Raw genomic sequence first — 24,379 nt, 5'->3', positions numbered from 1 at the left:
GAACTAAAAGTAAACAAAAAATAATGTAATTTTGCTCTGTGATTTGTCCACATGAATACCATATGCAACTCTGTGTCCTCTGCAAAATGGGTAAAAGCTCAGAGGAAAACAAGCATGACAAGGGTATAGATCAGTTTAAATATTTAAAAAAAAATAGATAGGTTTGAATTTTTATTTTACAAAGCAGATAATGCAGAGAGATTTTGCAGAAGTCAACAAAATCTTGGCTGTCATGGTATTGATGCCTTATTGTTTCTTCTAAGATTGGAAAGCCATCAAAATAAGTAAGTGGGAGGCCAGGTTCAAAATGAAGGACAGTAGTTTTCATGTTTGAAGTGATAGATCTAAAATAAATATTTTGCAAATGTTTTTGTGGATTCTAGAATTTTAAATGTGCTGGACGACACTACACCAACACTTGGGAGAGTAAGAACAAATTATACTAATGTGATTCTTACACTTCTCTAGATATCAGCTTAAGTTCACATGGAGAGAAAGCATTGGACTAGTTGGACCTGGGACCAATACAGTAATTTTTATAATTTTAAGGCATGTTTCTTAATTGTACACGGAAATCACACAGCAAATATGATTTCTAAGGTTTTTTTTAAAGAAAGCAAGCTTCTTTAAGTTTATTAGTAAATTAAGGGAAAATAATTTAAGGTATCTTAATATTTTTTAATGAAAAAAGTAAATTAACTGCAATGTCGCTGAATTATTAAACAGTGTGTACTACTTTCTGAAAATAATTTTACCCTTCTGGTATTTTCCATTGCTTTTAATAGGATTTCCTCTGAACGTCATTGCTCACATATTACAAATGTTTTAACTTCTTTAAAATGTTAATGATGGCAATCATTATGAAAATCAGCGATAATCACTTTCTGTTAGTTTCAAATTCACAAACTGATAATGCTAAAGCAAATTTCAGAGCTCATTATACACGTGTTTTAAATTTAATTCTTACTTCAATTAAATGCGTTTCACTTGCTATGTCCACTGAATTCAACTCCTCCCCAAGATCTTGTGTTTCTCACAAATCTGCACAGCCCAAAGCACTCAACAGAACTCAAGTTATAAAGGAGTGGAACACGCACTATAATGATTCACTGAAGTCTTTACAAAAATCAATAAAACGCATACTTTCACTTGCTCTTCAGGGCACTAGGATCATTAAAAAGTAGTTCAGAAGCACAGTTCATAGACATATGAGGAGTCATCGATTCCTTAAGGCTCTCTTGTCATCAAATACAGAAACAGAGAATGTTTCCATGAAGCTGTGGGCTGCACCTCATTGAATACATCATTCAAGATCAGAATTACCAGAAGTGCAGCATTAGCAGCACTGACTGACAATTCAAATACATTCTTGCAGTTTCTCAACTGTGTCATGGTTACTTTGTATCAAACCTGAACCATATCAGACAGCTGGAGAATTATTTAATAGACAGGAAGTACATGAGATAAAAAAACCAGTAAAGACATGTCACTCAAATCTGGCTAAAGTCACTTTGGAAAATATAAAGAAATATCTATATGTATTAGTTAGCCTTATATTCTTGTATCAGTATCACAGGAATACTAGGTAAACCTGATTGTGTTTTGAAAAGTATCACTACTACATATGTTAACAATATTTACAACAGTGCAGATAAAGGATTCATTCTACAGACTGTGTTGTTATGAGAACCCTTTGAAGTTGCAGAGGCCATTCAATTGTTATGAAAGCTTTTTCAGCCTAGAGGAAAACTCAGGCCAAGAAAGCCAACTCCTAATCTATATGGCTTCAAAGTCTTCTGTTGCAGTGGAAATCAGTAATCTGCATCCATAACGTCCACAGGCTGTTTCTCACAGACTATTTATTAGGGATAAGCAAAATAATACAAACATTGGATATCCTGATTGACAGACTGGTTCTTTCTCATTATGAAGAAGAATGTAATTCCAGCTTTTATGCATTTACATCTCTTGAAGAGACAGTAAACAAAGTGGTCGATAATAAGTCTCTCTCCCTCCTGTTCCTACTATCATCTCAGCAGACTGAAACGGCCTGCTCAACCTTAACATATCCTCTCAGTATGTCTTGTAACTGATTTCATGCACCATTCAAGGAATCCTAAGGGAAATTTCAACGTTATTATGATGGGTTAAAATTTGATTTGATGTATGTTCCTGGAATTGCTGATCTGAAAGTAGTCAGATATGGTATCATAGGTTTTTGTGTGTATATAAACTCACAGCTTTTATAGACTCAATATTCCAAGTTAGACAACAATATATTTCTAGCCAATAAATTGGTGCAAAGGTTAATTTTAAGATACGTTTAAAAAAAAATCAAAGTAAATGAAATATTAATTTCTCAGTCCAGAAAATATGAGAAGTCCTCTGACCTAAAATGATACATCACTGTTTAAGAAAATATGCTAAATTACTATTCTAATCATACCTGTCCTGATATGTGATGATATAACACCCACATCTAGGACATCTTACCCATCTGATCATTTGTATGGACACATACGAATAATGACTGTGCATGTAAGGCATTACAACATTTTCTGATATATTTTCTTAAACAGCTGTTCTTGCAGAAATAGTTACTTTTTAAAAATCCTTTAAAAAGGTCTTTATTAATTTTAAGAGGAAAGTATGTGTTAAAAATTACCTGTGCATAAATAAAGCAGAAATGAGAATATAGCAGATCATAGTGCAATATTATCATACATACTTCAAATGAGAGTCATTAGAATTTCAAAAAACCTCATAGACTTGCAACCAATTTTCTCATTTAGTGTTCAACACTTAACACTTTACACTTGTATCCACCATAAACTCAGCAGAGAATAAGTGGCTTTGTTCGGAATATGGAGAATAAGATGACTTTCCCCAACAACACTGACATTGACAGTAAAAAAGTACTGTCTGCCCTTGAGTTTTAGATGTTTTCTTTAAAATAGAAAAACAGTTCTTGCTATGCTACTTTATTGCTAACAATGACTATTGAAGAATGGGACTGAAATGTGTCAGTTTTTAAAAACAATATCAGCAGAAAGCAAGGGTATCAGGTATTGATGAGATAGTAAATTTAGTCTCAAATATTTTTGTGGAATCTCATGGATTAATTTTCTGAACTTAATATTTTTAGATGTACATAACTGAGCTTCAGTTATGAGCTTCCAAAATTGCTGTGCTGAGTCTTTGCAATGATGGTGAGAAAGGTATTAGGAAAGATGCACAAAAGAGAAAAAAAATGCAGAAGTGGGAGAAAAAAGGCATATATATATATATAAAAAGATATTAACTGAAAAATTTTGGAAGAAACTTACATTGAAAGAAATTCTCTATGTCATTATTAACATGACCTATCCTCTTTCTTCTGGGGAAGGAAGATAGTTCATTTTTGTCAAATGCAATGCACCATTTCCAAAACACCTTTCTAGTGCTGCTTGTAAAATCACATGAACACCAACTTATGCACATCACCAAGTTTCTGAAAAGCTTCAATTTGTTACTTCTATGCATCCTGTCAGCTTCTGCGTGTTTCACCAACTCTTTTGTGACATATTTCTCTGCACTGGAAATTATCTACAGCAGAAATACATATTTTAAAATATATTTGAACAATTTTTCCTGTAGATTCTGGAAATGCTACCTACTATAGTGGCTGAACATAAGGGAAAAAGCAAAGAAAGATATTATTGCTTTCTGCAGTCACTGTAAATATATTCATTAGACTTTGAAAAACAGAGAAAGGTACCCAAACTCCATTGATCTTGCATCATGGATATATATGTGATTGCACAGATACCACTGCCTTCAGATTTTATTTAGTTAGCAGGGCAGAAAATGTTCAAGTGAAAGTCTTTATTTTGCTTGTTTTCTTATCTACTGTCTTCAGTTAAATATCAGTGTGGTTTCGTTTGTTAAAAAAATAATTTAAAAAGAATTATTAACAACATTGCATTTATTCATTTGAGTTTTGGGTTATTTATAAATTTAGTAGCTTACTTTTCAGTTTGGAATGTTGTAGACAGAAAAAAGCACTAGGAAGGGATCCTTCTGCTGAAGAGAGCACTGAATGTTTTGCTGCTGTACCAGAATCTGTAATGAGTAGCAACAAAACCTTCAGAGAAGTGTGAGGAAGAAATGCAAAGAGGCCAGTTCAAGCCACAAATTTCCACAATTGAGATGTACTTGCAGCTGTGAGCAGCCTAAGCAATGCTTCTAAATAGCCCAACTAAAATGGAATTCATCGTTAGATAAAACTCTTGAAACTAGGATACTTTTCCCCATGGAAATGCTTCAAAAATACTTATAATATGATGCCATCTATTCCATTCAAAAGACAAAAAGATTACTTTTTGATAATAGCTTCAAAAAGTATCTTTCTTCAGGAAAAAAAAAGGATATATGAAAATGACACTTCATAGAAAGATAACATGGAGTTTGACATCCAATGACCTTAGTGTTTATCTGCAAATCAATAACCACGCAAAAAAATGCCCATTCAATCTGTATGTATACACAGTCTTACACAGATTGTTATATTTAAAATTAGTATTTTGGTAGCTTCTCTGATTTAATTCCATTTAAAATGTGTTAATAAGTCTTTGCTTTTTCTTCTATCTGCTTTCCCTACAGAAAATCACTACACAGAATCTCAGATGCATTTAAGATAGCCTCCACTTTTTTCTTTCTCTCTTCCCACTCTTTCCTTTCATCTCTTCTTGTTCTCATCTACTTTTATTTCTTCCCAGACCTTCTCTACATCACTACTCACATCCATGGATCCTGTTAGTTCTTCTTGTCCCTTCTGAAGTATATTCACATATGCTATTTAGGAAACAACTCTAGATACCAAAGTCAGCATCAGCTGATTTCTGTTACACCTGAAAATAACTTATTTGGCTTCATCACTGAGTAAGGTGATGGGGGGAGGGTTCATGGTTATACCATGGCTTGGCAGCACAACTTAGTGTGCTAACATGTCAGTTTGCAGGAATGCATTCTTACCACCTCCTGCGTGAGTTCTGGGCAAGTTCCATCTATTCCCAAATGCACATCTCCTTATATATGGGAAGACGGAAGCTGTAATATTCCAGTAAGTATAGTAGTTTGGACAACAGGGAGATCATGCCAGTGAGCACTTTATTTTTCATCCAACAATTTATCTCAGATATTTTGTTCAGATTTAGATCTTAACCTAAACAGCGGCACACCCTTTAGAAGATGCTGCCAGACTATAATTTGCTGTCAGAATAGCAGAAGTATATACACTTAAGTACAGAAATATTAACCAGATTGTCTTCTATTGCAACTGACCTTTCAGTTTGTTCCAAGATAAGAAAATGTTGTTTTCAAGACGCTGATCAAAAATACATTAGCCAATATAAATCAATACTAAAACCTACTCAGATTCTTCCATTGGTGTATGAAATACATAGCAATATTTGTGATTATGTCTCTCCCCATGTATCCTGTAGAGGTCATCTGCTATGGACCCAGATATTGGGTCACCAAGTCTTTTAAATTTCTATAAAACAAAGATTCTAGAAACCATTTCTTAGATCACTCTTTTCTGATCTTCCTGTATACCTTTTTGCCAAGACCTGGAACACCATTCTGCTGTCTACAGAGTCAAATCCTGACATCTCTGGAACACTCTGTCAGCTGAAATACAAACTTTCCCAGCATCCCATCCAGGACTGTGCAGTTTCACAGTTTATCTTCTCAGTCATGCATAGAACAAGCCAATGCATATTGCAGATGCAGATTTAAGTCCTCTTTCTTCCAACATCATAGGGCACCACGATTTGCATTAGGGTTTTGTCAGACTCCCACCTTTCCCGGAGAGAGACCTTCTCAAGGTCAGCTGTTACTCATCTGACAGACAAGAGACAAAGTCTTCTCCACGCAGGGAAATTTTAACTAAAGTTCTGCCAAAAATTCAGCCACTGAAAAAACAGTTTGTATTCAGTTTCTACCTTGGATACTTTCAACAGCTTTTACTTTGCAGGATCCTACAAAATTGCAGCTGTTATGAAAGCTGATGATTAGTGACTATAAGCCACTGGTAACAGACTTTCTTTTCTTAATCTTCACAAACTTCTCAGTCATAATTTTGCCCTTACATTCTATATAAATGGGACATAACTGAATTTCCTGTAATAAATATGGTTGTAGCTAAATATTAATAGGGTTAAAAGGTGATGTTGAAAAAAGTCAAGAATGAAATAAACACTCCCACCTTCAGGATTAATGCAACTTAAAAGACACCTTATCACACTGACACTTTAATTATCAACTATATTCATTGACTGAACCACTGATGGTATTTTTCTTTAAAACATCTGAAAAGCTTTAAGATAGATACAAATAATAAACCGTGATGACTAACTTCAAACAAAGACTTCTCAATTTGAAGAATGCATAAAAGGCTGATAAGTACCAATGAACATATGGGAGGATTATACACTACATTTTCTAAATCCTTACAGGAAATCTAATGAGGTATAAAGTCAATAATGATTCTTTATAAGACCAATTGTAAATATTTAGCACATCACCAGCATGAGATTCACCCAGTACTTGATATTAGAAATTATCAAAAAGGAATACCATAAAACTGAAAATAGCGTTTTCCAGCAAAACAGTGGCACACATAAGTATTCATTAATGGTGTTATATGACAAAACTACATGTTAATTTTTTGAACTTTAAATAAATCCATTTAAATTATGCACCCTATGATCATGGCAAATTCAAATACAGAGATTGGTAATGAATGAATGATGATTTTATAAAAAGGTTTTTAAAATACAGTGTCAACAAATCTGCAGGCTGCAAAGACAGACACCGGCAACATTAACATCAGAGGACTTCATAGAGAAGTAAAAAAGCTGTATTTATTCATCTATATGTAGGGAACATTTTGCAAGGTATACATGTGAATTTAAGCCTGAACTGGCTTCTATTATGAAATGATGAGCCATATGGTTATTAGAACAGTAGTGAACATCACTGACTTTAGAAAGGTTTTGATTCTGTCACTCAGAGCACTGCTGAGTCCCAGCTAGGGAAGTGTGGATAGCATGAGTGGATTTTAAGTATCTTACATACTTTCAGGCTCAAAGGGCCATGGTCACCATTTTACAGACTAAGGGTCAGCTTGCTACGAGGGGTTTCAATAATGGGCTGATACTGTTTAATTTTCACTGGTGACTTGGATGACAGGACAAAATGCACTCAGAAAACTTGCAGCTGGCATCAAATTCAGAGGATCAGGAAGCATACTTCTGCAAGACTGCCCTTCAGAGGGATCTATATAATCAGGGGGAGTAGCTGACAAACTCTGGAATTCTACCAAGACAAATGAAAAGTCTTGTACTTGGGACAGAGTAATTCCATATAAAAATATAGAAATTCAGCTGGCTAGAAATCAGCTTTGCAGATAAGGATTCAGGTAGACCACAATTTGAACATGAATAAAGGAGCTTGGCCAAGCGCCTGCCAGAATTCCCCTGTGACATGTTCTGTGATTCAATAATCTCAGCTACAAAGTAGTCTGTGATAAATCTGAATTACTAATGGTAGTGGTAAGGGTTGCAAAAGGCAAAGGCAATCCAGTTCATGTAGTCTAGAGGGATTTCTGAAAAGTTTTTAATAGTATCTCTCAAGTCTTCATCAAGAGCTTTGAAGGGACAGCTAGGTGTTTTGCAAACTCTACCAGCATGCCTTCATGTCTCAGGGTAAGTCTAGGGAGCAATAATATTGACACCATATAATAGAGACATAGGAAGTGAGGCAAAAAAAGCTTAAACTGTCCAAACTGTTCAAGAGCCCTAGGTTCCTAACATGATACTGTTCTTTTTTATGAAATGGTATGTAACCATTTCATTTCTTCAAAGTACAGCTTCGGTTTACTTCAGCTTCATCTAAGAGTACTCAGAACCTGGGCAAATGCATCCTTTATCCTGAGCATGAGGAATATGCAACCATGTTCAGCTAAACAATTAATCTGAATTGAATGAACTATTAGTTTGATGCATTACGCTAGTTAGGAGCTTTGATGCAAAAGCAAAGGCAATTTTTCCACTTAAAAACACATGTTTGTTTACCACTATTTTTCTCTTTTTTCTTATTGTAATTATCTGTCTTATTCACTAAACACCTTTCAGCACCAATAATAAAAGATGTAGAAGTTTTAACAGACAAAAGCTATTTTTGCACTATACCTATGATTCATTCTCCATTCTCTTTATCAAATAAGACAGAACACTAAGGCATATGTGCAAATATAATTAAAATTTGCTTCATAATGCAACAAAAAGTCAAGTAAAGTTAATACAAACTTCTTTTAATGGCTTAGTTATATTAAAAGGTTGATGTCATTAAAAATCCAACATCTAGAACTACTGAAAGTCCAGCTTACACAGATTTAGATCATCAGAGTATATGAATCTCCAAATTGATCTTAGAAACTGTAGGCCTAAGAGTTGCCAGAGCTTCTTGTCTTTCTACAAGCATCATTCACTGTTTCTGCAGTGGGCTCCCCAGTTGCTTAGTGGTAGCCAAGAGAAATGACCAAGGATCATGTTTTTCAGTTTTAGGTTCTGAGGGAGCATTTGTCAGTTATAGACTCTGCTACGTCTTTTTGCTTAGAAAATTTCTTTCACCCTCTGTCCATCACTGTGTTAAACTGACTCTTTGTGTTTTCTCTTCAGCAACTCTTGTCACCAGTGCTATCATTTACCTACTTTCTAGTTACTGTCAATGAAATCAGCTGAAATTAATGACTGTCTCACTGAATAACACATGATCTCAGAAAAATTTAGTAGTCAAATGCTCAAAGTGCGTTCCCTGTGGAATATAAAGATATCCAAAATGTCTTGTTTTGTTAGGAGTATCATTTCCTGCTGCAGATTGCTGTGCATTAGATCATGGAAAATATGTGTTTCCCATAACTCAGCTTTTTATCTAAAATAATTAAAGATCACTCAGATTTTTTAATTAACCCGCAGCATAAATATCCAGTGCTTGATTGTACAGTGTCCAAAATGCAATGAATTTTTGACATTCCTTATTTCTGTGGAATCTACTAAATCATTGGAAAGCAGAGGACGTAATGCCTTGACTATAATCAAATGTCCTCTTCCCAGTAGCCTTCAAAAATTTGCTTCAAATACAAAAATTCCATCATTGTAGAAGTTTGGTATATTCCAAAGTATATGATCAGAGAATTCTTCCTTGTTCTGTTTTTCAGATTAACAACTGAATGGTTAAAATGAACCTCAAAACAGCTGTAAATCTAGACCACCTGTTTTCAATGCAGTCATAATGAAGAATAAATCAAAAAATCATAACACTATATTATTAAAAAATAGGCACGGAACCAAATATTGTTATAAGCTATGCTTTTACTGTATATTGTGAACTACATCTATGGTAATAAATTAATAAAAATGGTATTTGGGTAAGAACAGCCACTAATGTGCATCAGAAATAACACACAATTAAAAAAAGGCATTTACCCCATTATTGCTTCTAATGTTTTCTGGTTTTCTCTTGAAAACAAATTTCACAAGAAATGAAATTATGTGTTAAATATAGCTTTCTTTTCCAGAGAACATGGAAGTGTTAATTCACTAAAGTAACAGTGATAATTGGTTTTGACCTTATTTATTGTCGAATGTTGTTGAATTTGTCTAAACAAAAAAAAAAAAAGGGAATTTATGCAAAAATCAATTTATATATGTTTATTGTATTTGGACATGACTAGTTCAAGTAAAAACATTTTATCTAAATACTAGGAGCTAGCATAAATATTTTCAAGCAATTTTGCTCATATAGATCCAAATTTAATGCTCCTGTTTATTGCAAATACAGATGATGAACATCAATATTGCATACTTGCAGTTACCTTAAATGAAACATTTAAAATGCGGTGGTTCAATCTATGAAGTATTTCTGGAACTAATCAATAATGAAACGGGAATTTTAAGAGGAGAGTTGGCAGCCTCGGTAATTCATAGTTTTATGCATGAAGCTTTCAGTTTAAAGATATAATACTTTGCCAATTTTATTTACTGTGTACCTTCATTTCACTTTCAAATTTCAAAGCATTTTTCCCAGAATGGTAATAGAATTTCCAAACATTTAAGATCTCTGAACTTGAGTTTTATAATAACCCAATTTTGTAAAAACTATCTCCTCATCCAGTTCTGTTAGAAGAATGAGAGGACAGTATCCTGAAACACTAATTCAGGGTTAAATTAGCTGAACTGCAAAGGTAGTTAGAAAGCCTAAAGCATAGCAGAAATACCATATTTCCACAAACTAAAAAAGGTGTCCATGCAACTGTTATTCAATGTTTCCCTAAAATCTGCAGACTAGAGTTACAAAGCAGCTCCTCACAGAAAATGAGAGCAGTTTTAGTATGAAAGAGATTTTGAAAAAAACCTACTGACTGGCTGAACTAACTATTGATGTTTAGAGGGAAAAATACTGCAAGCAGAACTCAAGATAGGCTCTGTCATCTGACTGTACAGAGGCTTCTAACTTTTGTTATTCACTGAGTAGGATTTTACTCCTCTTAAGAATAGACACTCTTGTAAATGTCTATAATTTCATGTTGAACACGGTAATGTATTCCTAGAACAAGGACTGTGGGTATTCCACTCTTGGCTTTGCAAGATCAAAGCAGGTAATGGGCTGTGCGTCTAAGAAGATCAGCACAAAGGTTAAAGGACAACCTAAAGACTGACTGGATGAAGCTATAGTTCTTAGCACTTTGGTCTTGTATACTACAGTCCTACTCACAGTATTTTCTGTTCTACCTTTTCACTAACAACGGGCATCAGATCTTCCCATGGGGTGGGGAATTATCTTCTTTCACTTCTCCTTTGAAGGAATCTGTTTGCAGGTCTCTTCTGAAGAAAAGTTACCAGTGGAGTTGCACCTGGACATCCACTGGAACTCACATGTTCCATTCATTGTTCAATATCATTCAGGAGAAGTGGAAAGAAAATAAAATGATAACATTTGCTGGAACAGAATTTATGGAGAACAATTAATCAGGTAGTTGAGGTAAGAAGCACAAAAGCTGGTTTGCTTGAAGATGTTAGTTATGATACTGGTATGTCAAATTCAATATACTTAATTCAGTATTCAAAGTATTACATGAAGGAAATAAAAAAGTTCCAAACCTTGTTTATAGAATGATGGGCTCTAAACTAGTTATCATTGCCTAGGTATGAGACCTTTAGAGTATAATTTGCACTTTTCTGAAAACATATACTCAGTCCTGACAATGTATGACAATAAAAGGAATTATTAGGCAAAGACTGGTACTCAAACAGAAAAATATTACTATGCTACTGTATAAATCCATGTTGCATGAACAACTTGACTGTTTGCTTTTTGTGCCTCTCTCTATAAAAAAATTTGCAGTAAAATTTGAAAAAGAACAGAGAAACACAACAAGAATGACCAAAGATTGGGTGCTTTTCCATACAAACAACTATTAAATGACTGGGGGGTTTCCAGAATGGAATAGAGTCAGCTACAAAGATATATCAGCAACTGAAGGGGTGAAAAAGCATTTCAGAGATTAGAAATATAGAACAATTGTTCATGGCTTCTTATCCTACAAGAACTAAATAAATGAACCGGAGGTGTGCACTATGAAATAAAAAAGATAGCACTTGTATCCAGGATTCATTACATTGTGAATATCTCTGAACCAGAATGCTGTAGGCACTAATTTCACATGGGTAAAAGTAATCAAATCTATGAGTGAGACATCCATAAAGAGCTATTAAAGAGAAGTAGTCTGCAAGACAAAAATCACTAAAGAGAAAGTATGTTAGAGGAATCTTACATGCTTTTGCTTCTTTTGCAATCTTCCCTGGGCACTCTCAGAACAAAAATACCGGACTAGATGTACATTTGTACTAATTCAGAGAAGTTGTTAACATGTATATGTTGTTACTCAAAGTAGATATTAACTTGATAATTCATAAGCAAGAATATATTAATCTTTGTTTAGCATCAACTATTGCTTAAACAGAGTGTTCAGCAAGTTTTAAAAACACTATAACTTTTCCCTCCAACAAATACATCTCTACCACATCTCAGTTGGGAAAAATTATAATCATAATGCAAAACAAATTTTTTAAAAATGACACTTTCTCCAAACATTTATTATGCCAGAGTGGCAACCAGATGAATTGTTTGGATCTCTACCATCTTAGGCAATCAGGTTCCCAATTCTTATGCTAAATAACTTCGTAGAGAAGGCTTATGTGGTTTTACTCTCCTCTAGGTTTTCATTGTTTTGCATCTTTTTTTAAACACATTTTGACACAATATTGCACTATGTATACCTCTGCTTCATAGCCTTTGTATGATACTATCTTTTTTACTACGGTCAGAATTGCATTTCCACATAAATTACCGCTAACCTACTTAAGATAAGATTGGACACTCTGAGAGCATGATCTGTTTAGAAAACCAGCTTGAGAATCTATTGACCATTTAATTCTGTATACAACATAGGCACAGGGCTATTTTGTTAGCCTATTTCCTTATTTCCTTTGGTAGAAAATGGTTGTTGGGGATTGGGGAAAGAGTGGGGTTTTGTTTGTTGTTTTTTTTTTTCTTTAACTCCAATGGCACCTATAATACATTTGGATAATTGCACACATGATTTTAGGCTGTAGATAGAATCACAGAATCATTCAGGTTGGAAGAGACCTATAAGATCGTTGTGTCCAGCTGTTAATCCAGCACTGCAGAGTCCACCACTAAGCCATGTCCCTAAGTGCCACTTCCACACATCTCAGATAATATTCATCCAACTAAAAAAGGGTTCCAGTCACCAGGGGGGGTGAAGTCAGCACTAACAGTGAATTAACATGACAGACAATTTTATCAAATATATGCAACCCACATATACATAAATATTCCTACTGAACTCAGCTCATATGTAACTCTCTAATGAATACATAAATAATTATTATATGCAATTATGAAGTGTTTCTTTCTGAACATTTAGAAAGCCAGGAGTCATGAGAAGGAAGAAGTTTCACAGTTTACAGTATCACAGACCACTAAAATAGCTTTAACTGACTGGAGTACTTGATATTCTTTCCCCTCACCCATACTGTTCTCAATATTTAAATGGAGTTATAGCAGCGTAAATTCTGAGGTGACATACTCAACTCTATACACATCCAAATATTTTTAGCAGTAACAGCACATGAGAAGCTACTTAAAACCACTTAAGAGATCTGTACTATATTAACCAGGCAAAGGCTTGATGACAAGAGATTAAGACTTATTGAAATAGAATTAAAAAACAAACAAACAAAAAAGATCTTTTCATGCATGTCTTCAAACATACCAAGTAGTTCTATCATTAGAGGATTAAAACAATACTACTTTCCTGATTTAAAATAATAACATGTAAATTATATTTTCCTTCATTGAATATATGACTTCAGAATACGAAGTTAGATACTAGTTAGAACTAACAATTTGTCAAAATGGAATGCTTTTATCTAAGCACCTTGTGAATGCACTAAAACAACTGGCATTATCTAATATGTGTACTAGCAACTGTTACAGACTAGACTAATAAGATTAACAGATATGTTAAAGAACAATATCCAGCCTTCAAAAAACTTTCATATATATTTTTAAAGCAAGTGTTTTCTTCGAATGCTTTTGAGATTACAGTAAGAATCACAAAAAGACCTTCCTCTTCCAAAAAAAAAAAAAAGGTAAGCCTAAAAGTCCTCTTCTAAGAATGTTTTTAAAAATTAAGTATTCCCCCTAGCTGTTTGATTAATCTATTCATTTTTATTAAACAAAAATGGATTTATAGATAATTGATGTGTTTCATTGGGGGCTGGTAGTATAGTCATTATTTTTATCTTTCTGGAGTTAGAAATCAATTTGTAACTGCAATGCACTTTTTAATAGACAAATTAGGTTGAACAGAGAAATAGTACATTTGTCATATTTAAATAATATTGTAATTATCGTACTCTCTCCAAATTTTGTATCTTTGGATCATTAGAATCAGCTGAGCATTGGAAACTTACCAGAGAGATGATTTTAATATAGAAGCACATCTCTCCTCCTTTTAGGACAAACAAGTTCAGGAGATGCAAGTTACTAGGATAGATACGCGCTTCTGCCTTCCAAAGGGATGCATCATGAAGCCCCTTGCAAAGCATTGCCTTTTTAATTTTTCTCCCTTATCACATTTTATGAGTGAGCTAAAAAAATTTTGCCAAATATAGGGTAAAAAAATCTTGGAAATTATAGAATCATTGAATGGTTTGGGTTGGAAGGGATCTTAGAGATCCCCTCGTTCCAATCCCTCTTGCCATGGGAAGGGACTTCCTCCACTAGACCAGGTTGCTCAAGGCCCCATCAAACCTGTCCTCAAACACTTCCAGGGATGGGGCATCCACAACTTCTCTGGGCAACTGTTCCTGTGCCTCATCACCTTCAGAGTAGACTTCTTGTCTAACTTCTAATCTAAGCCTGTCCTCTTTCATTTTTAAACCATTTCTCCTTCTACTGTCACATATGCTTGTAAATAGTCTCTCTTCCTTGTAGTGTCCAATCTCATGGCTTTTGTGAATTTCTCCCCTTATTCTATGGCATTGTCCAGCATGTGGGCCAGGAGGACCTTTATGAGCAAAACTTTTGCATTTAATTAATCCTTGTTGACTTAGGACTGAGGAGGGAAAGACCAAACCAAGGCCTGAAAACATCAGCTAAGAAAAACTAAACATAAATTATTTCAAAATAACTAACTAACTAACTAACTAAATAAAAATGAGGTCGTATATACAATAAATACAAGACAAACACAAAAATGGTCCTTCTCTCTGAACACAGTGAAAGTGTATTATCACCTGTAAGATCACTGCAATTACTGTGGTTCGAGTGCCCTTGTAATAAATGCAGACATAATAGGAAGAGTTTATCAGCTGGTAAGCTGAATGCTCTTCTCCAGCCTATTATGTGTCTACTTGTGCTACTTTTGCCTTGGGAAGTTTAAAATGGAAAACAAAAATACGTCTGAGGGAGTTACCAAAGAAGGAATTCTTCCAATTCTTTCCATTACTTCCACTGTTTTATTAGTGCTCCAGTTCTAATTATCTGGCCTTAGGATAAAGGAGCTTATTTACACTTAAAGGTGACTGGTTCCTTTTCAAGATTTTTATACAGGTTTTAAATTAACCAAGTCAGTACAAACATTTATGTCCTAGGAGAGACAATAATGGGGCTACATAAAGTGATGAATATCATACTTCATTAGAGCTTCATGACAAGCATGTAAAATATATGATCTTGTAGTACTTTGATAAACTATTTCATTTTGTGTATATCCAGAAGAAAGGCAAAAATCAGGTAAAATTTTAAAAGAATAGAAACCTTCAGCTGCATGATAGCACTTCAAGTGTTTGGAATGTATACTACAAAGAAAGTATGTTAAAATCAGTTATCTGCTACTTTGATCCAGTTCTGAACAGGCAAACTACATCAACACTTCAGCATTTCTCAGAGGATTTCTACATTGCAAACCAGAAAAATTAAGTTGTTTGGTTTTGGTGTTGTTTTTTTTTTTTTTAAGGACCCATTTTACTCAGAGACTTTTAAATTAAAAAAAAAAAGTTTCTAAAAAAAACCCCAAACAGCAAAAAAACACCACCACAAAAACCCCAACCAACAAAAAACCTCACGGTCTTACTGGGGAAGCACCAGATAAACACATTTATCATGATTTAAAAATCACTTGGTATCAAAATGAATTGACTTAGTGGCATGTGAGAAATTTCAGGCACACTACTTCAATCCATTAAACAATATTTAATATCTTAAATATTTCCTTGTTTCTAATGTTCAGTTTAAAGCTCTGCCCACTCAGTAGAAGAGGGTGCATCTTTTTCCAGCTGAGGTTCTCCAGATTGTAAACACATGTAGCACTGGTAATAATTTGAAAGATAGATTAAGTTGAGCTAAAAATCATTACCATGAAGTCCAATAGCTCCTGCACAGTATGATGTTAACTGGTGTTTTCAGAGGTTAGTGGTGAAATATAACACACTCTGGATTACTCTAATACACACAAGTTGTTGCTGAAAAGGAATTAATGGTAGCAGGAGATAGAATAATACCTCTTCCTCCCTCAGAAAATATTTCCTCTACTATTTGTTAACATGTTTTACTATTGAAGACTTATCGCAGTTATAAAGCTCTGACTCACACTCTACACTAAACACAATATTGAATTAATTGGAAGTATAAATTCAATAAGTATTTTTTTGAGTTAAGTTTTGTGGACTTGAGGATAACTCAACCGAGTGTGAAGTCTCATTTATTTCATTGAGTAATTCAGTATAGATTTTTTTTAATTTAGATTTTGTTATCAGTGTTTTTTTAAGTTCTGGTCTATTTTGCTTCAAAACCAAAGATACATATTGTAAAAAAAAGATTTCTGAACATGCACCTGTAATAATTGCATTTGAAAAATTAAAAAAGAAGTAAAACTATTACAATGAAAGCAGTGATGTTTCAGAATATTTTTTCAGGACTGAGAAAATGTAATAACTAAGCATATGTGATCATAATGAGCCCTGTATTTATGGGGACTTCTTGCTGCTTGCCTTTGATTCCAGACACAACAAAGTACTGAGTTTGACAGTCATATTAGGCAATAGCCTCACATTTCCTTCTAAAAGGTGAGCCCAAAGACAAGTTCTGTAATTTCAGATCAGATCAAAAACTCCTGTAATAGCTGCTGTTACTGCAGTTTTATAAATCACTTCATACAAACACCTGGGCAATAAGAAGTACTTGAAATCCAAATCTGATATATGTGACCTGAATGGTATTTCAAAGCTGAAGGTACTTTTAAATATATAAAGCAATAGCATGTACAGTAACAGCATACATCATCCTGAATAACAGCTGCACAACAGATTAGATATTGTTAATAGTGTTGAGTGGTACCTGAAAGCACAAGTAATTCCAGTGAAACCATAAAGCATCATTAAGGGAAGAAGGGACTATACAGTTGGGTCATATTTGGTTTTGTCTAGATAATTCTTTCTGACAATTTCTCGCACATCTAGAGGTAATTTTTACAGTCAAGTCATCAGTGTGAGGACCTTCTGTGGCCCCTTCTACAAGCATAAGATAACATCTAAAATAGTTCTACACTAACAATAGAAAATTATTCTGAAAGATGTTATTTTTTTCTTCTTTTTATGCAGGATATCAGTTGTTACATGGAGCAGTTAATTCGATTATGTACAGTAAATTTGGTATTTATATGAATTCTATGCAATCAGATTTTTTCACAAATACCTAAATTAATGTCATTGTTTCTATTGAAATCAGAAAGGGAAGTGCCTACATATATGTATACATCTGCATCTACTGAGTGATAAAATAAAATAATTTATTACTATTTACTTGCTTGCAGTATGCCTTGAGTTATTGCAACCCACCATGAGGGCCACCTGAAGTACTTGCTTTGAAATTTCATTTGAGATGGTACTTTAAAGAAGGAAAACACAAGATTATTTGTTTTAGAAAAGAGCACCAGATGAAAAGTAAAAAGAGAAAACATTTGCAGCTAACACAAAATTCTCTTGATACATAGGGGACATTAACCAAAGAAAGAAAACCCTTGAAAAATAAAGGAAGTACACTGGTTGAAATTTAGATTGTAGAAGATAAAGCTTTCAAGAAATTGTTCCCTCCCCCCCCCCCCCCTTTTTAGATTTTATTTGGCTCATTCATCTTATGATTTCACCTGCCCTTTCAGAAAAAGTTAAATGTATTTCTCCTTGTCTAAAAAACACATTTGCTGATAGAAAACCCTTTGTCTTGAGGCTGGCTGAGGAATGAAAGGAAAAAAGCAAAAAAACCATTAAGATGGAACTGGATCACTTTTAGGATATAATTTTACGTTATGTGGCCAAAGAAGTGGAGGACTGAACAAGATGATTCCTTCAGTCCCAAGCTCCCAAAACCTAGCTTAACTTTCTAGTTTATCTTCTTATGCTAAAGGAAACAATTTTGTGGAATACCCTCTGCACACGCTACTGATTTAGTTAAACTGTTATGGCATATAGTAGACAAATAACTCACAGATAGATGTTGTAGTATCAAAAATTACCCCTCATGGTATGAGTGAAAACAGCCTATACCCAGAAAACCACAATAGTTTTGCCAGTATGTAAAACCCTTCAGAAGCCAGTAAGCATCTTCATCTGTTTGCAATATTCTGTGATCCTGGACCTGGCACAAACCTTCGCAGTAGAGAACACCCTCTCAGGCATTTTCTTTCTTTGTTACTACCTCAGTATCTGACCTTGTAAAGGGTGAAAGGGATTTTCATTCCATTGCATATAGTTATCTACATTTTGGTTGTCCTGTTGAAATAAAATCACAGAAAACTAACAAGCATGTATATGTATGTACATAGGTATAGATTTACATGCATGTTAATACCTTAAAAACAGCCAATGATTAATCTTTGTCCTTAGGGTGGTTCCTTTTCTACTACTAGAGAAAAAACAGAATTCCTGGTATTTGTGAGGAAAATTTCTAATTAAATATACCAATGAAAAAAAAATCCTACCTGCAAATGCTAATCAAATAGATTCTCATTTCTGTTACAAAAATAAACAAGAAAAACACAAACAAACGACAAAAAAATAACTCCTTTGAATTCTGTGCAGAATTTTTGAATAGAAGTTTTTAATTTCTTCATCATGCAAAGCCAAATCTTCTCCATTGCCATTCTGAGGCAATAAAAGTCAGTAACAGTTGTTCCAGCAGTTGGATGAACTTCAGTGAGGAGAGATTGGCATTTTTCAAATCCACTACTCCACTACAGTTAGGGATTGAGGCAAATGTACTGGGAATAGCAGGTATTAGTGTGAAATTAGGTTTCATATATACATGAAAATGGTGGAGATAAAGGAATGAAAACCCCATGAAATCCACACAGTCAAGTTATATTGATGGGGTACTGTTCAAAAGGTAAAAAAAAATTCTTCAAGCATTTTTTTAAGTAAATTAACAGCTATGTCTTTTAAATGTCTTTAAACATCAAATAACACCATAATATTTTGGAAGATGATCCCCTGCAATCACTGTTACTCAGTTATAATCTTTCATTATATATGAAAATAATTTTAAAAAATAATTTGAAAAAAAAAATTCCTATTTTGGTTTCTATTTGTTCTACATGTTTGAAAGTGTCCAAGCTGGTGAAAAATAATATTTTGCTTATTGTAAAAAGGGACAATTTCAGAATTATAATATATAATCACAATATAATATATTAATAATATATCATTACAATATAACCAAATAGAATGCAAAATTTAAATAATTAAGTTCTTAAATAAAATTCTGGAAAAATAATTTTTGTTTCTCTCTGGAATAAATATTTTGAACATTCCTGTGTCACTTTATTGAAGAAAATTAAAATGTTTAATTCTGTTGTAGGTGGATGCTTAATTGAAGAGATACTTGTGCATGGAACAGTGTGTAGAAGATGCGTCATGAGTGCTTCTTGTGTATATTTCCATACATGGATCTGGTTCCCTGTCTATATTAATTGTCTGTATCCTCATAAATCCAGACTTGCCATTACTAATGACAGCTCACAAGCTTTGCCCTAAGCAAACAACACAGACCTCTGGACAGATTCTGTCACATTCACTTTACCTTAGGTTAGTGTGGCTTGTGTGGAGAGCTTGGTTTCAGCTTTGGGTCAGCTTGTGTAGTCATAAGAGCAGTAGTCAAATGACAGGGTGGTTCATTTAAGTTGTTTTGATTTTGCTTAGTTTTTATAGGAATATATTGGTTTTGTTAATGCTAGTGAAGTAGGTCAAACTGACTGAATTCAAACCATCTTGAGACCAAATGCAATGGAACTAGTGTATTTACCTCAAATATATTTAAAGAGTATTTATTTTATCTTAATTACAGAGTCTAACGTTATATCACATTTCTTTCACTTTTTGGGCAACATACAATGAAGTGCACCTGTTTTTAGGTTTTGTTTTTCAACAATGTAATGAATATGAATGCATTTTGTTAATCACATAGGAGAATGAATCTTGCTCTAGAAATTATCTTCTAAGATAGCCTTATAGTTATAAATAGGGTCTTCTCCACTATTGTATTTCAACAAAGAAACCTAAATGATTCCTAATCTTATGTAATCTAATGTTTTCATTAGAATTCATAATAAGACGATGCTTAACATACCACATGGAAATTATTTTTATTATTCAAAAGTTCACTAAAAATATATAAGAAAATGCTATTTTTATGTCTGAAGTTTTACAACAATACAGAATAATCCCTCAGAGACACACCAAAATCTTATTTGAAACAAAAATATTATGCTTCCTTTGTTACAAGGTTTCAGTGTTTTTAAAAAGCATGCTAATGCTTTAAACATATCTTTAACCCTCATGGGTTAAACATATCTTTTACCCTCATGGACTGCTATACTTCCATATAAATTTCCACAGGGTACGCACATAATCAAGATCTAGAAGCAGAGCACCTAATCATATAATCATAGATAATGTGTGGAAATCTTTCTATAGATGCTGTATAATTCTGCACATTTTTGTAAGCCAAACTTGTAATACAACTCTAAATAAAGAAATTAAGGTATTTCCTAGTGTTTTGCTGCTGCAGATGAACGAATTTATCTCACTGTCACAATGTCCTAACATCTTCCACTTTCTCCCCCTGCCCTTATTTCTTGGCTGTACTCTCACCTCTTTTGCATGAGTCATGGTCTGACCCTTCCCTTCATCAATTCAGGTCATTCAGCAAGATTGGTGTTGGGATATGGAGGGTGAGTATTTTTCTGCTGACTTAGTAAGTGACTCAGAGGACAGAGTGTGAATGTCAGGACAATGCAAGAAAGGCAGTCAGATAACCTCAGGAAGCAGGATCAAGTTATTTGTAGGAGTAATAAGCCATTTGTTCAGCTAAGCGGTATCACAAAATCAATCACACTTTCTGAAAGATTTTTAGGGAAATAAAAATTGTCAAAACTAAGAAACTTTCAGGCAGTCTGTCTTGTTTATCCATTTCATGTTTATTCTACTTGTCATGCAGCCATTTTTAGTAAAAATTCATTACTTTTTAGTTTAAACTCTGTAAGTTGTTTTGAATCTTTTTTTCATTTGACATAACTTAAAGTGGCTGAGAGCCCTCATCTGCCCAAAGAGAAAGTACAAGAAGACTAAAACAACAGGTTGCAATGATTCATTGAACATACGTTAATGGACTAGTCAATGTATACTCAAACAATAATTATAGAAAGAATTGAGCACAAACTTCATCTTCTACGCTGCCAGGTTGTTGAATTTAGAGCAACAGCTTTTGAAACCAAAGCCAGTTTTCAAGATTCAGTCTTAGGTTCAAGGTACATGAGAGAGAAAAATCATCAGTTCTGATCTGGATATAACAAAATATAAGGATGTTACATTTAACACACTGTATAAAAGCTCTCGACATCTTTCTTCTTTCTGCTATTCACTACCATGTTGAACCTTATCCCAGTGGTTTTGGTCAAGATGTTTTAAGTCCTATACACAATTGTTCCGACATCCTTTTGGCACTGAGAGAACAAATACCTTGAAAACTACACCACAAATCTTTTATCTCATTCCAAGTCCTATGAAGACATAAGACATGTAATAGAAGTGGTACATATGTTGCTGGGTTTGTCAGGAATGACCTTATCAGCAGTCACAAATATAGGGTGTGGAGAAGTATTTCGGTTGTGCTGATTGTATCTTGACCACACTACTTGCCACTTTTGCGCAACACAGACTTACCAATGCAAGCTGGCATCAAAAAAGATTATCTATGAATTCTCCATTACCAAAATCCCTCATAAATCTGGAACTTTTGATAGTGGGTATCATTGATTTCTGTTACAAAGTTTTCTGCTATATCATGACTGTTAAGTTGTACAGCATCTGGGTACATCAAGATTCAAAAAATAAAAAATGCTGTTTCACAAAAGCAAAGCAAGAAAGAGAAAACTGAAAGAAGAATAGGCTAGACTTGGTACTTACGAAAAGCTCTATAGAACTCTTCCAGAGCCAGGTGCTTGTCACTATTATAATCATCGTATTTCAGCAAATCGAACACAGAACAGTCAGATGGTTCCTTGCCAAGCTCATCCTGTTTTATTACCTGACAAGAAAATTATAACCATGAAATTGCATTTGAGCTCTTAGAGTTCTCTGGTATAATTAATTGTTTCTAATAATCATTTAATAGATCATTTTAAGGTTGCTGTGGGGCAATGAACTGCAACTGTGTAAAGTAAGGGATTTTCAGTTACTTTGTAATTATTTATTACAGTTTTAAAAGTTAATACCTTTAGGACAGACTCTGAAATTACACAAAACTTCTTAGAATATACAGAGAATATATATAATGGGGATAGACAGAAGCAATACAAAGGCACTGGGAATTTTAAAGCTGATCTTACTTTATATGTGCTGGAATGATGATTAAGACACATTCAAATATTCTTGAAATAATAATTTCCCAAGTACAAATGGTAGAATGTCTTTTTCTTCTCAGTCTAATTCCTAACCACAGAAACCAAGTGCAGATACTTTCAAAAATAACTAATATAAACTCTTCTTATCGCACTAATTGTATCAATTTGTTATAGGCTTTGGACAAACCTATTATCTCCCTAAAGACCTGTTATATAAGTAGTTGACCTGAAAAGGTTTCTGTTTCTTAATGGGGGCACATAAAATTTGTAAATAGATCATAATTAATAGCTATTAGACTTTTAACTCCAATGGACTTACCCTAGAGAAACGTTCTTTAATGTGTGAAACATTTTGGTTTAAGTCTATGTATATAGTAGACATCTGCTTAGATTCCATCTGAGGAATTTTTAAGATGCTGGTAGTGATTCAGAATTGTCATTTTGGAAGATGCTTATATTAAAAATATTATCACATAACTGAAAGAACCAAAACTAATGCAACTCTTTGTTGTAATATTGCAGAGTCTACAGTTTTGTACCAGGCACAGAAAAATGGAATATATCTTAGGTAATTCCTAGGTAAAATAATTATTCTTCCAATAACCTGTCTCCCAAAATAATTGTTAAAAGATTATATTTGTATTAACATAGGATAACTTCTGGAAAACAGGGCATACAGGGGCTTTTGTGTTTCAGTTGCTCTGCAAAGGAATTGATTCAGTTACTATTCATGCAAATACAAAATAGCTAAAAGAATAATATAGAATAAAAGGAGCAGTAGAAGAAAAAGAAACAAACATTTTATGCTACCAGAAATAATCTGCTATATATTAATATAAAAGCATTATAAAAGATAATCACCTTGTTTGTACATTAGAGAGTATGAAAACCATATACATAGACAAGAAAAAACACTACAAAACTGTCTTTTGTTATTATTAATTAAAAATACATACTACACTACCTGAATATTAGTGCTTGCTATTTCTCACACTTTAAAAGCCTGTTTATTGAGTTCACATTAAACTGAATTAAGAAAAAATAAGATTGTGTAGATCATGCAGCTGGTGCATAAAGGACAAAAATGTAGTCTGGGAAAAATTAGTAACTCTAAGCCCATTACAGTTATACAAGAAGTACTAAATATGCAATGGTGTGTAATGAAAACTTTAGAAGAACTCATTGAGATTTCAAGGCCTTGTAATGTTCTTAAAATCATAGCTGATTCATGGAAAAGGTACATTTAGGATGAGAAGAGTCGTTCCTTTAATTGTCTGAAATTGTTTTAAACACCTGCTTTCACTAGCTTAAGCTGTACAAATAAGAATGAAACGCTACACCTAAGGTGTAAGAAAATCTTTTTTAGAGTCTCAAAACACCTGCCTCTATAGTATCATATTTTAAATTGCAAATTGGTGTTCTCAGCTTCTATTCTTTGACCTGAAAGCTGTCTTATGATGCTTTTCATTTATAATTGATCAATTTTATTTAAAATAATAATAATAATAATTTTAGAAAATATTAGATAGAATGAATGTGCTATAAAGATACTACAGACATGTGCATTTTATCATCTTGTGCATTTTATCAATTATTTCATTTCCATCCTCAGTAAACCTGTAATTTTGATTACAGATTCAATATTTGTTTATGTACAGACATGTTTATGCTGGTGATATACTTTGGGGGTTTTTTGAAAATACACTTCCTGTTGATAAATCCTCCAAACATGTCCGTGAGGACAGGTTTCAAAAGGTACAGAAGTGATTTTATATCATGATTAATCTTAAT

General features: G+C 33.6%; 1 protein-coding gene across 5 annotated transcripts in view; it reads right to left on the bottom strand.

Moving 5' to 3' along the window:
* FSTL5 (follistatin like 5) overlaps positions 1-24,379 on the bottom strand; it is a 283,323-nt gene that overhangs the window by 100,561 nt on the left and 158,383 nt on the right. For all 5 annotated transcript variants that reach the window (XM_027636132.1, XM_027636127.1, XM_027636130.1 and 2 more), the window contains exon 6: positions 22,152-22,272. In XM_027636132.1, the coding sequence (XP_027491933.1) occupies positions 22,152-22,272 (121 nt within the window). The remainder of the gene's footprint in view (positions 1-22,151; positions 22,273-24,379) is intronic.

Source organism: Corapipo altera, unplaced genomic scaffold (genome assembly GCF_003945725.1).
Source record: "Corapipo altera isolate COAL_440 unplaced genomic scaffold, ASM394572v1 22b, whole genome shotgun sequence".
NCBI lineage: Eukaryota > Metazoa > Chordata > Aves > Passeriformes > Pipridae > Corapipo > Corapipo altera.
Note: the sequence above shows the minus strand (reverse complement) of the source record. Positions and strands in the feature narration are given on the sequence as shown.